This window comes from Sminthopsis crassicaudata, chromosome 3 (genome assembly GCF_048593235.1).
Source record: "Sminthopsis crassicaudata isolate SCR6 chromosome 3, ASM4859323v1, whole genome shotgun sequence".
NCBI classification, from domain to species: Eukaryota; Metazoa; Chordata; class Mammalia; order Dasyuromorphia; family Dasyuridae; genus Sminthopsis; species Sminthopsis crassicaudata.
The window spans coordinates 483,154,939-483,173,942 of record NC_133619.1 but is presented as its reverse complement, the minus strand read 5'-3'; the positions used below and the strand labels follow the sequence as shown (position 1 = coordinate 483,173,942).

General features: G+C 34.2%; 1 protein-coding gene across 5 annotated transcripts in view; it reads left to right on the top strand.

Annotated features, from left to right (window-relative positions):
• Window positions 1-19,004, top strand: part of SGCG (sarcoglycan gamma) — a 307,721-nt gene that overhangs the window by 224,609 nt on the left and 64,108 nt on the right. For all 5 annotated transcript variants that reach the window (XM_074303664.1, XM_074303665.1, XM_074303666.1 and 2 more), the window contains exon 5: window positions 998-1,117. In XM_074303664.1, the coding sequence (XP_074159765.1) occupies window positions 998-1,117 (120 nt within the window). The remainder of the gene's footprint in view (window positions 1-997; window positions 1,118-19,004) is intronic.

Sequence of the window (19,004 nt, the reverse complement as noted above, 5' to 3'; positions counted from 1 at the left end):
GACAGGCCTAAAGACTTGAATTGAATTAAAGTAGTATGATACTTTCTTAATATCCTTTCTTATCTCAGGCTTTAATTCCCTCTTAGTTAATATTACTCTACCCTTTCAGTTTGAAAATTGATGGAGACAAAAACAACATTACTGACTACATCCAAAAGTAATAATGACCTCTATTTACAAGAATATAAAATACTTATTCATGAATGGTGCTGCCCCAGATTCTTGAAAAAAATTTCAGAAATAACTTGAAACAATTTATATCATATTAAAAACCAAAAAGTGCTGTGTAGAATTGAGAGAGGACAAAGATCAAAATTCTCCCCTTGTTCATGGAAATGACTCTCTCCTTTCAGATTATCCATAATGTTTTTTTTTTTAACAAATTGTAAGGCATACTACTAAATCTGGTATTTTAGAAGACAAAATCTTTACAAAGGGATACAGATATAAAATAGTAGCAATAAAAACAATGATGATGATAAGAATATAGAACTTTAAGGTTTACAAAGCACTTTAAAAATTATCTCATTTTATACTCAACCACTCTGGAAAGTATTATTATCCCCATTTTATAGATAGGGAAACTGAGACTAATAGTGACTTGCCCAGGATCACCTAGTTATGTCTGAGATTGGATTTGAACTCAGTTCTTCCTGACTTCAGGTCTAGCACTGTATCAACTCTGCTTCTCTAATTTCTAATAATACTGAATAAAACTAGGCAGCTTTTATATTTGCAAGATACAACAACCTGGAAAAAAAGTATAACTTGGTAATACATTAGTATATTCAGCAATGATTTAATTTGAACCATAGTTTGTCTTTCTATTGTACAGAAAGGCTTGAACCATAGCAAAATTAATATACACTGAATGTGTAGTGAGGACAATTTAAATTTTAAATAATTCAGAATTGGCTGGTGGATCTGACTTCTGTGAGTGCTCAAATTACATTGAATCTGATTATTTACTAATGAAATATTGTAATGTATTCTTCAGGTCCCAAAATGGTAGAAGTCCACAGTCAGCAATTCCAGATCAACTCCAAGGATGGCCGGCCTCTATTTACGGTCGATGAAAAGGAAGTTGTGGTCGGGACAGATAAACTTCGAGTAACAGGTTTGTGGCATTTGAGGGGAAAACCACTGGACATTCCATTGAACCATACATGGTCTTTGCAAAAGCAAGTCACACTTTTACCCACTTGCCATCTTTTAGGCAGATGAGAAAAATCTTTTAGTGATTGTTTTTTTTTCTCTTCATAACTAGAATTACCTCTAAAATTTTTGAAGGTTCTGTTTAAACTATCAGCTTTCCTTCTTCCTACTAACCTATTTTTTATTCTTTTTCAATTAATTTCCTTAAAGATTCTCATCCTTTGATGCCATGCATATATATCTGTTCCAAGTGACATTCCAGGTACCTCATTTCCCTAATTAATCATCCATTTATACTTCCTATACTCACTTTCTCCACTGAAGAGTTGGTCTTTGCAGGTAGTCTAAGAGCCTGGTAGATAGAACATTTAGAACTATAAAGAATGAGAAATCTAAAAGGACCATTTGATTATATATTTGAACTTGAACTTCAAGAAGGTAAAATGATGAGTGGAAAGAATAATGGACTTACAGCAAAGAAACATGAGTTCAAATCTCAACTTACCCCTTATTATCCACCTGGGCTTATACAAGTCACCTAATCTTTCTAGGTATTCATTATCTATAAAATAAGAAGATTGGATTCTACAACTCCAATAACCTTTCTGTAATTTTAGGTTTTAGCTAATATTCTTAAGATTAGGGAGCTGAGTTTTATAATGAACACCCCCAAGGGCAGACCTCTATGTCTGTGGCATGATAAAGAGACAGATGTGTCTCATTATAGCTGCATACAAATTAGCTATCATGAAATTTGGCTGATCTATTTTCCACATTTTGATGAGTACAAAAGTGATTATTTATAGACCTGGTTATTTTTCCCACTAGCATAGGGATACCTCTAGTCTTTCCAGGGGTGAATCCTAGTGGTCTGTGCTGCACTTTATAATATTTGACATTTTTATCCAATGAATTGGATAAATATATAGATGGCATGATTATTGCATACAAAAATTTCACAAAGTTAGGAGGTACAGTGAACTTAACATACCATATGACAAGATTGGAAGTCAGAAAAAATCTTGATGGGCTGGAACATTGGTCTGAATTAAATAAAAGTAAACTTAATAAAATTAAACTTCACTTACAAAATAGGGAACTCCAAATTCAAAATGAGGCAGTTATTTGATATGGTTTCCAAAGAAGCTTATATGACTGCTTAAAAAAGGAATGGTATCCAGGAATAAGCTAATGATCCTGATGTACTCCAGTCTTGTCAGATAAGCTCTGGACTTCCTGGAACTCAGATCTGGTACAATTTTTAGGAAGAAAAAAATAAGTCAGGAAGGATTCAGAAGAGGACAACCAATATGGTGAAGAACTTTGAGTTCATGCAATGTTAAGATTTGTAGGAAGAACACAAGATGGTTAGCCTAGAGGAGAAGATTAAGGAGAGACGTGAGAGTTGTCTTAAGCATTATGGAAGACAGATAAGGCATGTTCTTCTTCAACCCAGAAAGTACTGGATGTTGCAAGAGAAGCCATTTTAAGCTTGATATAAGGAAACACCTCTTAATGAGATATCTAACAGTTGAATGGGCTGCCTAAAGAGGTACTAAGTTCCCTGCATGGGGAATAAGGGCTCTTCAAGAGGGAAAAATAGTACAAGTAGCACATTTTGTATTGAATATATATATATATATATATATATTTATATATATATATATTTTTTTTATACCCTGAGGTTGGGGTTAAGTGACTTGCCCAGGGTCACACAGCTAGGAAGTGTTAAGTGTTTGAGACCAGATTTGAACTTGGGTCCTCCTGAATTCAGGGCTGGTGCTCTATCCACTGCACCACCTAGCTGCCCCAAATCTATATTGTTAACATATTCACCAGCACTTTTTTGAAGTCTGGACAATCAGCAAAACAATAAATCAAACTCTCATTTCCTAAAATGTAAATGCTCATGATGAAAATTTAACAATTGTCTCTCTAGAGCTAGTTCAAGCTGACTCCAGCACATACTTGCTTACTTCTCAGGTATGTGAATGAGATTCTTTTAAAAGTGGAGACTGGATTAAATGATTGCTGAGGTTTCTTGTAACTCTGAGAATCACTGCATAGGTTGCCCCAGAATTTTTCTATATCTTTCTCAGATTCAATAAAAATGTTTTCCTTAAAGCAAATGTGTGTGTGTGTGTCAATACACACATTAGGAGAAACAAAAGGAGACTTTTTTTTCCTTTCCTGACATCAAGTGAAGGCTCAAGTCCAATAAAAAGTTCTCAGACATTTTACAAATTAGAAATGGGAACTTTATTTCTTTAAAAGCAGATACCATGAGAGTAATATTAGTTTTATTATCAGAATAAATAACCTTATAGAAAGGGAAATATTGGCTGTATTTAATAGGCAGAAGGAACTACTGGGCAGGAACTACTGCATTCAAGGATTCACTTTTTCTCTATGTTTCTTGCCCATCACCCACATACTGAAGGGTCTCTTTTTGCCTCTGCTCTCAGCAGCAGCAATAGATCTGGCAAAGACAGTACCAGAGAAAAGGAAAAAAAAGAAAAAATGATGTGTAAGGCATCCATTTGACCATGCAGGACTTGGGAAGGGAAACTGATGTTTTGTTTTGTTTTGTTTTTCCCTAACCAGCTTTTTCCTGAGTCATAACCTTAAGAATAGAGGTATTCTTCCCCTGTCTGTCTTTATAGATCTATCTCTCTATCTCTCTATCTCTCTCTCTATCTCTCTCTCTCTATCTATCTATCTATCTATCTCTATATCTTTCTCCCTCTCTCTTGAAAATGCTAGGACTACAATTCCTAACTTATAGACTTTATTAACTTTAAGCCTAAGAAAATATAAAGGAAAAAAACCATATAGATAACTGGTCTATAACTGGTACTTATCTGTGCTATTAAACTCATTGTCCCTCTTAGGAGAAATCCTACAACTACTCATAAACAGAAACAATATTAATACATATTAGCCAGGGAGTTGAAGGATTAGTCTTCAAATTAGATTTTTTAATGGAGACTGAATGGAATTTTACCACTTAGTTTGGAATTTATCCAGATTCCTGAATGATCTTTTTTTTCTGGAATGTATAACTGGTCACAAAATTACCATGAAGATTGAAATATTAATTTCACTAAACAGATCACTGGAAAATTGTTTGGAATGACATCAAGATCCAGGCCTCACAAAATGCAAAAATATCATTAAGAGAACTATTAAATTAAGCATATTAGGCTAACTTACAAGAAGTACATTAATATCTTGTACTTATTCCACAGAGAATTGTATGGTTCTACCAGGGAGGTTGGATGAGACCTTGTCTGACTTTTTCATGCTCATTTCATGAAATGAAGTAAGGTGTCATGATAATCCACTTAAATTCTACCTTCCACTTTGGAACCATGAAGTTTGATTTAACAATCATTTATTTAGCATCCAGTATGTGCTATGAGGTTACAAGTCCTATCCTAGAATGAGAGAGAAAAAACCTAAAAACTAGTGTCAATTTTGTGTATTTGGAAAATCTTCCCAACTTTGCAGAAAATACCATCAAAAATCACTCACAAGAAGATCAGGAAGTACTGTGTGAGCACATTATTTTATTGTTGTCGTTTAGTCATTTTTCAATAATATTGGATTTCAAGATCACATTTGGGGTTTTCTTTTTAGAAATACTAGAATAGTTTGCCTCTTACTTCCCTACCTCATTTTACAGATGCAGAAACTGAGGGAAATAGGGTGAAGTTACTTGCCCAGGGTCACACATGTCTTCCTGACTCTAGACCCAGTACTCTATTCACTTTGCCACCTAGTTGTCCAGTATCAAACTATAACAAATAATCATTTTGAAGGAGACTGAAGTTGTATACAATTCTGCATACCTTTATGCACCAGATAAACCCTATCTAGGTAGAATCTAAGATTTTTATTAGGAACACAAAACTAAAAGCTAATGCCAATTCTTGCCATTTAAATAATAGACAATCCAATTATATATAAATTAAGTTTTCACTAGAGTCTTACTCTCTTGCCTTATGGTATATAAATCATCCTGAATTCTTAAACATTGGTTAAGGATCACACAGTCTGTATGTTCTATCAATGTAGAAAGATTAGTGATCAGTTCTGCTTAATACTAACCATCAATTATTATTGTCACATTCAACCCCCCCAAAAAGATGCTATCCCTTCTTTGATCTTTTTTTTTCTTTTTTAGTTGTCTTTAACTTTCTTTGCCAGCCTCAGTTCATTCTGATATTTAGCATCTCATACTACTTTTATAGGATCATAATAGGTTCTTACTCATCCTTTGTTACTTGGCCTTATTTCTACCTTCTGTACATTGCTTTTTTTTAAATTTTATTTTATTTGGTAAGGTCCTTTTGCATTCATGCTGGTTTCTTCAAACAAATTTCATTTTCCCTCCTTGCTAGACTTGTTTCCTTTTATGTCTTCAGAATTTTAGTCTTGAACATCTCCCATTCTTCTTGAATTCCTTTGTTGCACTTTATTCCATGGATCCCTATCTTTCCTCTAAATTCTTTAAAATTCGATTGTATCACATCTAAGGTACAAGTCATACATGTTTAGATTTTTTTTGTTTGTTTTATAACTATAGGATGGAGTCATTACTTCCCTTTGAGATTATCATCATTTCTATTCTAGCAACATATTTTTAATCTATTATCAAGAGTCAGATTAAAAATAAAATTTCCACCTGATGGTTCCTCCATTTTTGAAGAATAAAATTAGCACTAAAGCAAGTTATGAAGTTATTAACTCTTCTTTGTCTGAATAATTAAAGTTTTTCATCTAAATTTTATCTTATTCCTTTGTGCCAAAATTGTTGCCTGTTTTTCAAGCTCTTATTTACTCTTTCTATCCAGGAGGTTTCTTTCCACAATCTGTCATGGATCCCCCACCTTTACCTTTGATTCCTGGATTTCCTCACATAAGCACATTAATATATGCTACTATAATCTATGACAGCTAGGAGGAATAGTGGATGGAGTAGTGCCTTTGGAGCCAGGAAGATTCATCTTCCTTAGTTCAAATCTAGCCTCAGATACTATCTACCTGTGTGAACCTGGGAAAGTTATTAATATTGTTTGCCTCAGTTTCTTCATCTGTAAAATGAACTGGGGAAGAAAATGGCCAACTCCAGTATCTTTGCCAAGAAAATTCCAAATGGGGAATACAAAGAGTTGAAAGCAAATTAAATAACTGAACAACCACAACAAAACCATATTCTACCCCACATTTACTTTTCTTTTTTAATAGCATATATCATTAAGAATTGCTAGCAATATTTTTTTAGGTTTTTTGAAGATGTGTCATTTATGAATCAACAGAAGTAGATAATTGTCCTCCATTTTGAAAAGTCTTGGGAGGCTCTTTGTTATGTCTTGGATAAATGCTCTGAACAATAGACATTTTGTTATTATCAGATTGACAAATAGCTCCCCCTACTACCAATAAGCAGAGAATATTTCTACTACAATTACTTCTCTTATCCTCTTCATTTGTTCCTATCTGATGGCTTCTCATTTAATAGATTCTGCAGTTCTACTGTATCATTCTTAGATGGACATGTACCTTTTTCCTCCTCAGACATCTAGTTCTCTTCTCTTCAGAAAGAGCTTCAAATCTATTTTAAGTTCTAACTGTATAGGTGTCATTTTCTTTTCTATCCTCTCTGTATAATAGGCTTTCATTATCCGTCATTTTACTAAGGGTCTCCCCCACCTCAGATTTCCTGCTTGCTTCATTGAATCCTTGCTTCAGTTTCTTTTCAAAACCTTCCTTCCTTCTAACAACCTAGAATGTGGAGAGTCATTCTTCTAATCCCTTTGTCTTCTGCTCTAGAGGGAAAGCAACTTTTATTTTGAATATAAATAAGTCATTCCACTTGTCAGAAAGACAAGCATCACACACCAAATACAAAGAACTGCACAATTTCCCTTAGTCTCTGTAAGGCTGAGATTTTCAGCCTTAATTCTTAAAAACACTAATAAATGTGTAACCCTTGACTCAGGTTTTTTTGCATAAGACTCTTCATTGGAGGAGAATGGTTACTCAGTGCTTTCTGCAACACTCAGCAATCAATTCTAGCAATTTGTTAACCTTGTAATTGTACCACTTAGGTTTTTTTTTTTTTGCTTTTTTACTCTCCTTGACTTGCCTTGGCCATCACCTCCTTCTTGATTCATCAAGTTCTACTCCCTAATCCTTCTTAATCCTACATAGTCTTTTTATAGTCTCTGTAATTTTCTTTAATCCTACTTGTTTTATCTCCCAGAATAGAATCCAGATACTTTCTAGGCCTAAAAATTGTTCTTCAATTTTTTTCCCAATTTCTCTCAAATTTTACCCAATTTTTATCTTACTAAAATTCATCCTCTAATCTAATTCATTAATACTAATTCTCCAAACTTCCCATGTAACCACTTTATCCTTCTTAATTCCAGTTCTTGATTTTATTCTTCCACACCCCCATAACCTTCTTCCACAGAAGCCCAAAATAGAATCCCATGCCCATGCAGCTGTCTCATAAACAACTTAAGTATAGAGCAAAAGCCCACTCTTCTCCAGGCTAAATATTTCCAATGACCTCAAATGACAGATTCCAGGACCGTCACCTTCCAGATTGCCTTTTTATGCTTATTTTATATTATTCTCTTTTTGTTTTTTCAACATCCTTCTTAAAGAAACAAACTCACTAAGAATTCAGTAAAACACTTTGTCTAGTAATGAGGCATGTAAATGACTGGGAGAAAAATAAAAACAAATGCAATTGACAGACTTAGATTATAGCTTTGAGGAATAAACTTGTTCTGTTTAAGTAAACTTTAATTCAAACAATAATAAAGATAAAAGTGGCAAACTCTTAGGATACAGGACTATAAATGTTAATCAGGGTTGTTTGCTTATGGTTGCACTATGGAAAGCACTGTCAGCTATATATTGGCCTTTCAGATCATAGAATCATAGATTTTTAATTGAGGAGACTGCTTCTAGAGTTGGGAAGGGAGAACTACAAGACCATCAAACCATCTTATTTTTTTTAGAGGTGAAGAAACTGAGGTCTAGGGAGCTAGATGGTACAGTGTTGGACCTATAGTCAGGAAGACCTGGGTTTAAATTGGTTTTAGATACCTGCTACTTAAGTTACCATGAACAAGTCATTTAACCTGCCTTGCCTCTGATTCTTCATCTGTAAAATAAAGATAATAGCACAAGAGTTGTTGTGATGATCAAATGAAATAATATTTGTAAAACAGTCTGCAAACTTTTAAGTATTATAGGAATGCTAGCTATTACTATCATTGTTGTAATAAAGGAGGATAAACTAATTGGCCAAGATCACAGAGTTAGTAATTGTCAGAGATTAGATTTGAACCCAGTCCTTTTAATTCCAGAGTCAGTAATCTTTCTACTGCACCATTCTGCCCCACAGATGAATAATCACTAGTAAGAACACCATCTTCAAAACCAAAAGACAGGAATGCAGCCAGATTTATGAAGTATTTTATACATAAAGACAGAGTAGGCATGAATGACAGGAAGAGAAATGGTGGTCTACAAACTACTTTTCCCTGTGTATCTTAAAATCTGACGACTTACAAATGGCAGTTTTCTACATCTGGAGGACTTAGTTGGCATCTTGCTTTAGAATAACTTGTAATTCAAATTTCTCTTGGAGGGTTTGGTTGGCTTTGCACCTTAAACAGTTCACCAAGAAGAAAATGCCTTGTAGGAAGCCATATTTCACAACAGCATGTGTTGCCTATGGCCCCATGAGTCCATATTGTTTACATATCAAAAACAATCCTGAATCACTTTGCAGCTTCATTAAACCTGCTTTTATATTTACATTTGTTTTTTTCCCCTCTGGAACGCATTCATTATTAAATATGTTGTCTTATGTAATTTATACAAGAGTTTAATTTAGATTAACAAGCTAAAAAAATATCCTAGAATCATAATCTTAAGAATATGCAAAGACCTCAAACTGAAAGAATTTAAATCATCCAAAATAACAACTAGAAGAAACTAAACTAAAGTAATGATGTCAAAAATTGCCTCTCATAGGTCTAAGTATTATTCTAAATAACACAGATAAAGCTATAGCAGTTAACTTGGGAAGTTATGGCCTTTCAAAAGCATAAACTCTCTGTTGATTTAAAGTTTGATTATATGACAAACATTAGAGCTTCTGCCAAAAGCCTTCCTAGAGAATAGTAAATCCTCTGTGAGCTGTTCAAGCACAAAATCTAAAGAAATGTTCTTAAATTTATGAAACCTAAACCAGAGTAACTTCTGAATGGTATATACTTCTAGATATTTTATAATAAATTGCACAAATTCTTCAGTGTTCCCTGAGATAATCTATTACTGAAGGGAAGTTGTTTTCTTTCACCAAAGACTGATTTCTATCTTTATAAAGCTAATAGTGTGATATCTGACACATGTTGTATATTTTATATATATAGCATCATCATCAACTGTTTTTGAGTAGTTAACATTTGCATCATTGCACAAGGTATTAACAGACTGGCACAAAATCATAGCATATTACAAAGCACATAGAGGAAATAAGGAATAAGTAATGAATTAATTATTCTCAGGTCACTGCTTTGAAAATGTTTATAATAGGTGAGTTTAAAGTGTGAACAAAATTCAGAATATTCATCTGATATGAAAGGAATAAGATTTCCATAATTCTGGAAGGAGCTATAGTTCTATGAAGAAAGTACAACACAGCTTTGTTTAAAAATTATTCTATAGAAGGAGCGCACTATAATGAATTTGGAGAAACAAACTCAAAGCTGGAAAGAGCTGTGTTCAAGTCTCCAAATTCTGAAATATTTGTTGTTTAGAGTCTTTCAATTATATCCTACTCTTGATGATCTCCTGATGCAGGGGAGGGGGGTGGTAAGTGGGGGTGAGTCGTTCTTGGCAGAGATATGGAAATGATTTTCCATTTCCTTCTCCAGCTCATTGATGAGGAAACTGGGGCAAATAGGATTAAGTGACTTGTCCAGGGTCACACAGCTAAAAACAGCTGAGGCAGGTCTGCCTGACTCCAGGTCTGATAATCTATCTGATGTTCCTCTGCTCTCTGACACATAACTGGCTACATAAAATGGGGTAAATCATTTAACATCTCTATGCTTGGCAGCTCTCTTAAGACTTTAAATTAAAGAGAAGGAAGGACCTTCATTGGTAGAAGAAGTTTCTTCACCTGGGAGTTCCTAATATCACTGAAATCACAAGTCTGCATGCTTCAATGAATACTGGAGATACAATAATAAAAATAAAAAGCTCTTTTGTTCAAAAATGTTAAAATGTGCAGCTAGGAATATGATTTGGCATACTGGTTAAAGAAGAATCTTTAGTCATGTTACTTAACATAACTTGTCTGCTGTAGCTAAACCAAGGAAAGATTTAAGTAACTAGTGATTTAGTTCCCAATAGATATACATATTGACTTGACGACAGAAATGGAGTTTTTCACAGAATAAAAGCAAAGTCTTGTAATATATAATTTTCTCTAGTTTTTCTCTTTCTTCTCTGAAAATATGAAGATAAAATAATAGTGGATATAAGATAGTAAAGGTGGTTTAAGGTCTTCTCTCAAGAGAAAGCTGAGCTTATTAGAAAATGTGGAAAATGAGCTAAATAATATGTGAACTCCATGTCATCAACGATTCAAAATCAAGGAAACAACAGGAGAAAAAAGGAAGCTGCCAGCAGCTTGCTAGGAGGCAGTGGACTATCCAAGAATATGACCAGATCTTAGATGCCATGAGACATTATAAGGGAGAGAATGTTCAACATTAGTAGCAGGTTCAGGGTTCAGGGAACCAAATGAAGAGATTTGGCTCTCCTAACGCCCCTTAGGATTCTGCGCAAGGTAAGGAGTTGTAGGAACCTCCTTCTGGCCACACAGAGGTCCTTTGTAAAGGAATTTATGAACCCGAAAAGCTAGACTGATAAAAAGAAGTTTATTATTGGCATTGGGAAGTCAGTCTTTGCTATGCATGAATAGAAAGACTGGATTCCTTAGTGGCAAGGTCTGACAGAGAAGTAAAGTTTCTAGTGGAAAAATCCTGGCAGAGAGGTATGAAGTCTTGTTAGGGAAATAGGTGAGGAAGATAAAGAAAGGGTAATGTTGAAAAAGAATATCATTTCAGCTGATAGAGGTTGCTGCTATGCCAGGGAGAGGTTCCTTGGCATGTTAGGTCTTCTGCAAGGACTGAGCCACAAGTTGGCTCATTTTATAAGCCTTGGCTACAAGCTGGGGGTTGTTCTTGATGGGGGCTGGGTGCAGTCCGAGCTGAAAAATCTTAGAATGATTGAATTTCAACAGAAGGGAGTAAAAGGGATAATGTTGTAAAAAATTACCTATGCATATGCACTGTCAAAAAAATGTTATAATTATAAAATTAATTAAAAAAAAAAAAGAATTGAATGAGTCTCTGGGCTAATCTTTAATTCAATAGGGTTGGAATTCTCCAGCTCCAGACTCAACTAGCCCCACCTAAATAACAGAATGAAGGTGTTTGTCCTGTTTCCCTTGGGCAGGGTCTTTTACAGAGACCAAAATTCAAGGAGAATCTCTCCTTCAAGGATTTTTAGAGAGAGTTTCAGGGCTCCCCTCATTATATGTACATATAGATATAATATATAATAATGTCATTGGTTATACAATAAACAAGGCTATTGTGATTATTATTATTATTAAAGTATACTAACTACTTAACGTTTTCCTTTGTGTTCATCCCTATAGTATAATAATCTACTACTTGAGTTCTATTCCCAGGCTCTCCTCTCTCAAATGAATGCTTTATATCACTGCTAAAATCATCTTTCAGAAACCTTGATTCTGGGATAAATTATAAACCCCACAGTTTAGTATTTAAGCCCTCTCCATTATCAAATCTATTTTCTGATCTTATTTCACATTACTCCTTTTTGTCCACACTATTTCCCCACCAAACTACCAGCTTTTCTCTAGTCCCAACATACCCATCTCCTGCCAATGTCCTTCAGTGTCTATAATGCTTCCTCTCTCCAGCTCTGCCCTGCATTATCTTCCTTCAAGATTAAATTTTCTTGGTCTATCCTTTGGTACTGCTCTTCAGATCACTATTTATTTATTTATGTGTGTGTATGTTGTATCCTCCAGTTCACTGTAAGCTCCATAAAGGCAAAACTATTTTGTTTTTGTCTTTGAATTATCAGAATTCTAGCATCTTGAACTGAATTATTGTCTGGAAGGGGAAATGTCACCCACATAACAAACTTTTTGCTTGATTGAATTGCTGTGTTCTTGAAAGTACTAGCTTAATGAGCTGTTGAAAAGAATTGCAAATTTACCTACTATGAGTCTCTCAGCACAACAATTGTTCCTAGGTTCCTGACATGGATTTTAAGTGATAAATTACTATAAAGCTGATTGTCATTGATTTTTCTTTGATGAACTCTTTGTTATCAGTGAATTCAATCAGAAGTTGAGTTTGGGAAACTAATCAGCTACACTTTTTTTTTTTTTTAAATGCACTTTAGATAGGTTTCTTATCTAGGTAAAACAAGGTTTATATTATGAGGTAATAAATACACAACTGTGGTTTATGACCATTATGTTATGTTGTGTTTCATTATCCTATATAATGTTCAAAATAATGTTTCAAAGGCTCACATGTATAAAAAAGAAAAGTTTCCTTAATGCCCAGGTTCAGAAAGGGGCAATGGGAAGGCCATGACCGGAGTTAACATATTTGCCCATGAATCAGGGCATCCAATACAAAAACTGAGGTAGATATCAATATATCTTATGAATACGGAATAAACCAGAGTGAAAAATTGAATTGGCAGCTTCATCCATCTATAAAGAATGAGATGTAGACATTTTAAACTTCATAAAATTCTATAGCTGAAGTCTTTAGGAAAAACACTAGCTCACTATTGCTGTCACTTGACAGCTCTGATTCATTGTCCGGTTGTATTCTAATTCTTTAGTCTTCAAGGTGATTTTGTTTCACTCCCCAAATATTTTGGTCACCATGTTCTGCCTATTTGCTGCCACTCATTGCACTGCATGTATGTTTGTGTTTTTAAAAAATAATATTGATTTATCATTGGTCTTGCAATATGGGAAGAAAGAAAGGAAAAAAGAAGTAATGAAGAGAGGAAGGAAGGAAGGAAAGAAAAAGGGAGGAAGAAGGGGGAAATGTAGAGAAGGAGAAAGGAAGGGTAGAAGAAAAAATGGAAGTAGGGAAAGAAGGAAAAAGGAGAGGGAGGGAGAAATGGAGAAATGGAAAAAGGGAGGAAGAAAAAAGAAAGGAAAAAATTATAAGCCTTATTTTAAAGAAGAGGCATTTGAGACTTGGAGAGTTTAAATGGCTTAATGAAACCGATCTACTTAGTGGCAGAGCTGAAATTTGAACCAGGATTTCAATGCCCAGGTTAATGTGCTTTTGGCAGATATCATTTATAATAAGATTTCTAAAGCTCATGTCTAAAAAATTTTTAAATTATTGGCTTTTACATGTATTTCATATAATATCTTTCTTTTCTAACTAATGTATGCTACCCATTATCTTAAATGTTTGGTTTACATAATCAGATCAAACTATAACTCCATTTGGTCCTAATTTGTTTTTTTTCCCCCTATATCAATAGTGCTTTTGATTATGTGCTATAAGACATTTCAAATAATATTTCCCATTTTCAATAATGAGGAGGTGTTAAAGCTGATTGTATTTCCCAGAATATGGGATGGGAAATATTTGAGTATGATGCTCAAACCTCACAAAAATTGACTCACAAAAATTGAAATACCATAGAAAACTAATAATCATCATCATGACATTATAAAAAAAATCACAAAAGCATTTTAGTCATGCTCAGCTATGATACACAAACAGCAATTTTTACTTTAAGTGTGAGTGGCAATTATAAATACAGGATTGGACAACTTGGATACTTAGAGCTTTTGTGACCAAACACAATTGCAGGTTTATGGAACAATACATCTTCAATCTTAAGACTTTCTACTTGAAAGTACAACATTAAAATAATCAAATGGTTCTGTGATATACACTATGATATAATTAGATGGAAAGTAATTGGCATGTATTTAGAAAATCAGTATAAAACCTTTTTCTTCTATAAAAATATTGTGGGTAGCATTTTTCTAGTGATCTAAGGTATCATTGGGAAAAAAGCAACTGAACATCTGGTGCTCCAATAAAAATTTTAATCTGCTTGAGCAATTGGAATACATTGTCTCTTTGGCTGGATTTACCAATGCAGTTTATTTCAGAGATAGGTTGGAAAGGACCAAATGAGTTTATTATTTTTATCTCAGCTCCTATGTTATGTGTTTTCTATAAATGCACTAAGATAAAATTATGCAAAAATAAATGATAGATAATCCTGCTTTGTGGTAGATAACATGTTTAGAGTATATAGGTTTGTACTTTAAGATATCATTCAAACTGTCACATTAGAGAAATGTGGTGTGCTTTCTAGAGCCCCCAAATTGGGGTGCCAAAGTGTACTATGCTTTCTAGGGCCCCCATGTTGGGGTGCCAAAATGGCATGATCATATATTTGCATATTTTAGTAGCTACAAATAAATTTGAGTGGAAAGAGGCAAACCGATTAGTAGGCCAGACTAGCTCTCTGGAGGATCTCGGGGGACTAGCCAAGTCCTTGGTTTTAGTGGAGGAGTGATTAAGCAGGAGACCCACAAGGATGGTCAAAGATGGAATTCGTTTATTCAAGTCCTCTCAGCCCCTAAATACCTTAGTATGATTATATCACTGCAACACACTAAGCAAGTGCTAACTATAAGCACCCTACTATGTAAATGTAAATGCCTCTTTACTATAAGTATCCCTTGCTTCAAGTAGAACACAAATGCTCACACACCCCTTGATTTCTCAGGAAGGATGAGATGCCCCAATGGGAGATGGGGAGCCCAACCAGACATTGTCAGTAAGTTCCCTCTGGGCTGAAGGGTCTTATACCTAACTCAGAGTTTCCCACTATCTGTGGTTTTCTACAGAGAAGTATTTGTGCTTCTAACCATGCTGTTATAAACTCAATAAATGAGATTTGTTGGAAGAATTTCGATAAGAATTAGACAGGATAGGTTACAATCTGAACCAGAAAAGATTCATAAGTGTTCATGGACAAATGTCTCCCACATCTCCAACTTTGTTTGCCACATCATCAAATCTGTATTGGACATTTCAAATGAAATGCCCCAAAGACACTTTAAATTCATCAAGGTCAAAACAAAATTTATTATCTACCAAATTCTGTATTTCTGAGGAGGGTACCACCATCCTTCTAAATTCACAGTTTGGGAAACAATCTTGTCTCCTCATCTTCCCTCACAATATGTATTCAATCATTTCCCAAATCTTGCCCTATGAATATTTACAAAACATGTCTCACAGTCAACCTCTTTTCCCTATTCACACAACCAGCACCTTATTACTGCTTTCCTACACTATTATAATGGTCTATTAATCAGTTTGCCTCTTTCTACTCAAATTTATCTATAGCTACTAAAATATGTAAATATCTGACCACCCTAATCAATAAATTCCAAAAGCTTCTTATTGCTTTTAGAACAACATATAAATGCCTCTGTTGAGCTTTGAAAATTTTTCATAACCTGAATCCAACCTACATTTCCAGCCTAATTATACATGACTTCTCTTTGTACGGTCTTTAATCAAGCCAAAAAAAATTGCTTGCTATTTCTTGCTTTTATTGAGATCTCCATGCTTTTGCACTTGTCTGCTAGTAATGTACTTCCATCTCATATTTTTTTAGAATCTCTTATGTTCTTCAAAACTCAACTCAACGGCACAGTGGATAGAACTCAGAATTCATAGCTAAAAAGTCATGAATTCAAATCCAGCCTCTGATATTTCCCTTAGCTGTGTGATCCTGGGGAAATCATTTAAACTCTTTGCCAGTTTCATCTGTAAAATGGGGGTGATAATAGCACCTGCCTCCCAGAGATGTATAAGTATCAAATTAATTAACATGTAAAACACTTTCCAAACCTTAAAGTGCCATATAAAAATAGATTGTTATTGTCACAATTGTAATTATTATATGAAGCATTTCTGGATCCTCCATCTGCCACTATCCACCCTCCCTATACTACCTTATGCTTGATTTGTCTTTTTTCTGTATATGTTTACATAGAAGTTATCTACCCCCCATAAAACAGAAGTTCTTTGAAAGCCTCAGATCATAAAACATGTTGTCTGTCATATAACAGGCACTTAATATGTGCCTTTCGATTGATCAGTCAGTGGACTCAATGACCATTTCAATATAATGTAATAGATAATAGTTGTTTATACATTTTAATAAACTAACCTTTATGACTAAGTAGCAGAATAAATGCGAGATAGAAGAATACAAGATAAAGAACTGGCCTGGGAGGCAAAGAACAAGAAATATTTGGGTTCATATTAAAGCTCTGTCACAGACAGGCAAATGTCCCCAGCAATATCATTTCATCTTTCTTTGTCCAACACATCTCTCTGGCACCATAAATTGAAGTTGCCAATCTTCAGTGGTAGAAGTTTTCCCATGAAAATTCTCTGTGCCCTTAGGAGAAAACACACACACACACACCACCACCACCAACAACAACAACAGCAGCAGCAGCAGCAGCAATAACAACTATTTCAGACTCTATGCATATAGTTTCATAGACTTAATTTAAAAGACTTTTTTATGTTTTTAAACAAATTTTCAGTTCTTCATGGCTTTGGAACCAAAATAACAAAATATACAATTTTACAAATCAGATCTAATAAATATCCAAAGTACTGCCTGAAGGATATGAATATTTGGAACTATATTTTCGGCTTCCTTAGATAGTAGATAGGCATAACCTTTCTCCTTTTTTTTTTTTCTTCAGTTTTAATAGGATTTACTTGGATTTTCCTTTGGAGACTTAATACTGCACTTTCCATCATTAAGCTGTATTGTATGCCTTTAATAATCTTGGTTGCAAATAAACTTATAGCTCCAGGAGGGTAGTCTGGTAGGAAGAAAATAAGAATAGGAAGTAGTGGTAGGGAGGGGGGACTAAATTATATTGCTATCTTTTTTTCCTTCCTTTTTCTTCTTCTGATCCCTTCTCTCTTTTTATTCTGGCATGTTACTCCCCTCTCACAATTAACTTGCTTTATGGAAAGAGGGAGTAGTGGATTAAGTGGGGGAGAGGGGTTGGAATATTAACATTTTTCTGACTACTCTAAATAGACATAACTGAAAAATGGATAAAATCATTAAGGTCAAATAATCAAAGATGAGAAATCTAAAAGCAAACCCAAAGAGGAAAGTAAATAGAATCATGGTAAATAAAGACTTATTTTTTTCCTTTTTTTTTCCCTGAGGCTGGGGTTAAGTGACTTGCCCAGGGTCACACAGCTAGGAAGTGTTAAGTGTCTGAGACCAGATTTGAACTTGGGTCCTCCTGAATTCAAGGATGGTGCTCTATCTACTGTGCCACCTAGCTGTCCCAAGACTTATTTTTTAATGAAGATTTTAAATAAAGGAAGAAAGAGGGGAGCTATTTGGAACTCATCTCATTCAAACCCCACTTTCAATAATAATAAAATAGTAGTGTGTTTATATATATATATAGATTAAAATATTTAATCTCAAATGGATCCATCATCTCACCACTGTGAAGACTCTCTCTGGCTTTACATATCATAACAGTGTTCATCTGTACCTTATAAATTCATGCAAATCTTGAACAAATCCTATCCAAATAATTTTACAAATTCTACATAGAAAATCTTAAAAAATATATTTTGGAAACCTGTTTCCATCTCATCTTCTGCCATTCCCTTTTTCTTTGGTATATACATCATTTAAGTAGCAGGACTATTGAAATATTGAGGTTTGTAGTAAAAGCAACTAATTTTTGTGATCATTATGAAAGAAATGCATGCTATCTCCAAATACATTGTTTCTTCTTCTGTATATCAATTACAGAGGCTAAAAATTAATTTAAGTCTTGGTATATGCCTTGATATCCCAAAATAGCAAAGAAGTATGAGTCTGCTGGCATAGGAACTCTCTCCTGGAATACCAGTATAATATTTGTCTTTCCATCTTAACCTTTGCTAAAATAGTATTTCATTTACTCTTCCAATAACATACTTCCTGGATTATGACTTTTATACCACTTCTTCTGCAAGGGTTATTATTGACAAAGTATTATAACATACCTCTATCCATGATCAAGTGGAACAATGTATTTAACGTTCTTTGGAAACCTTAAAGAACATGAAAATAAAAGCTTCTATGATTGTTATTATTATTATTATTATTATTACTTTTTTCATTCTTCTCAACCTCTATTCAATGAGTCCAGATAGATATAGTTCTAGGACTAATTGTTATATTCCTAATGCTCTTAATGTTCAATGATAGACAAACAGTTGTGTGATTGAATAAGCTGATTGCTTTTTTGCAATTAAACTACTGGAATGTAATCTCATCCTCTAGAAATTAATTGAAAGTATCTTCAATTCAACCCCAGTGAAAGAGAGAGAAGAAGGTGAGTGGGCAAACCTTACTCTCATCAGAATTAACTCACATAGGAAATAATATGCACACTCAATAGGGATATAGAAATCTATATTACTCTGCAAGAAAATAAGAGGGGAATAGGATATGGGAAGGAGGGATAGGGTAAAAAAGGAGAAAGAGAATAAGAGTGGAGAAAATAATTAGCAATCATAATTGTAAAAAAATTATGGAGATTATGAGATTTCAGTGATATTAATATCATTCTTTTCAACTTTTTTAAAGACTTC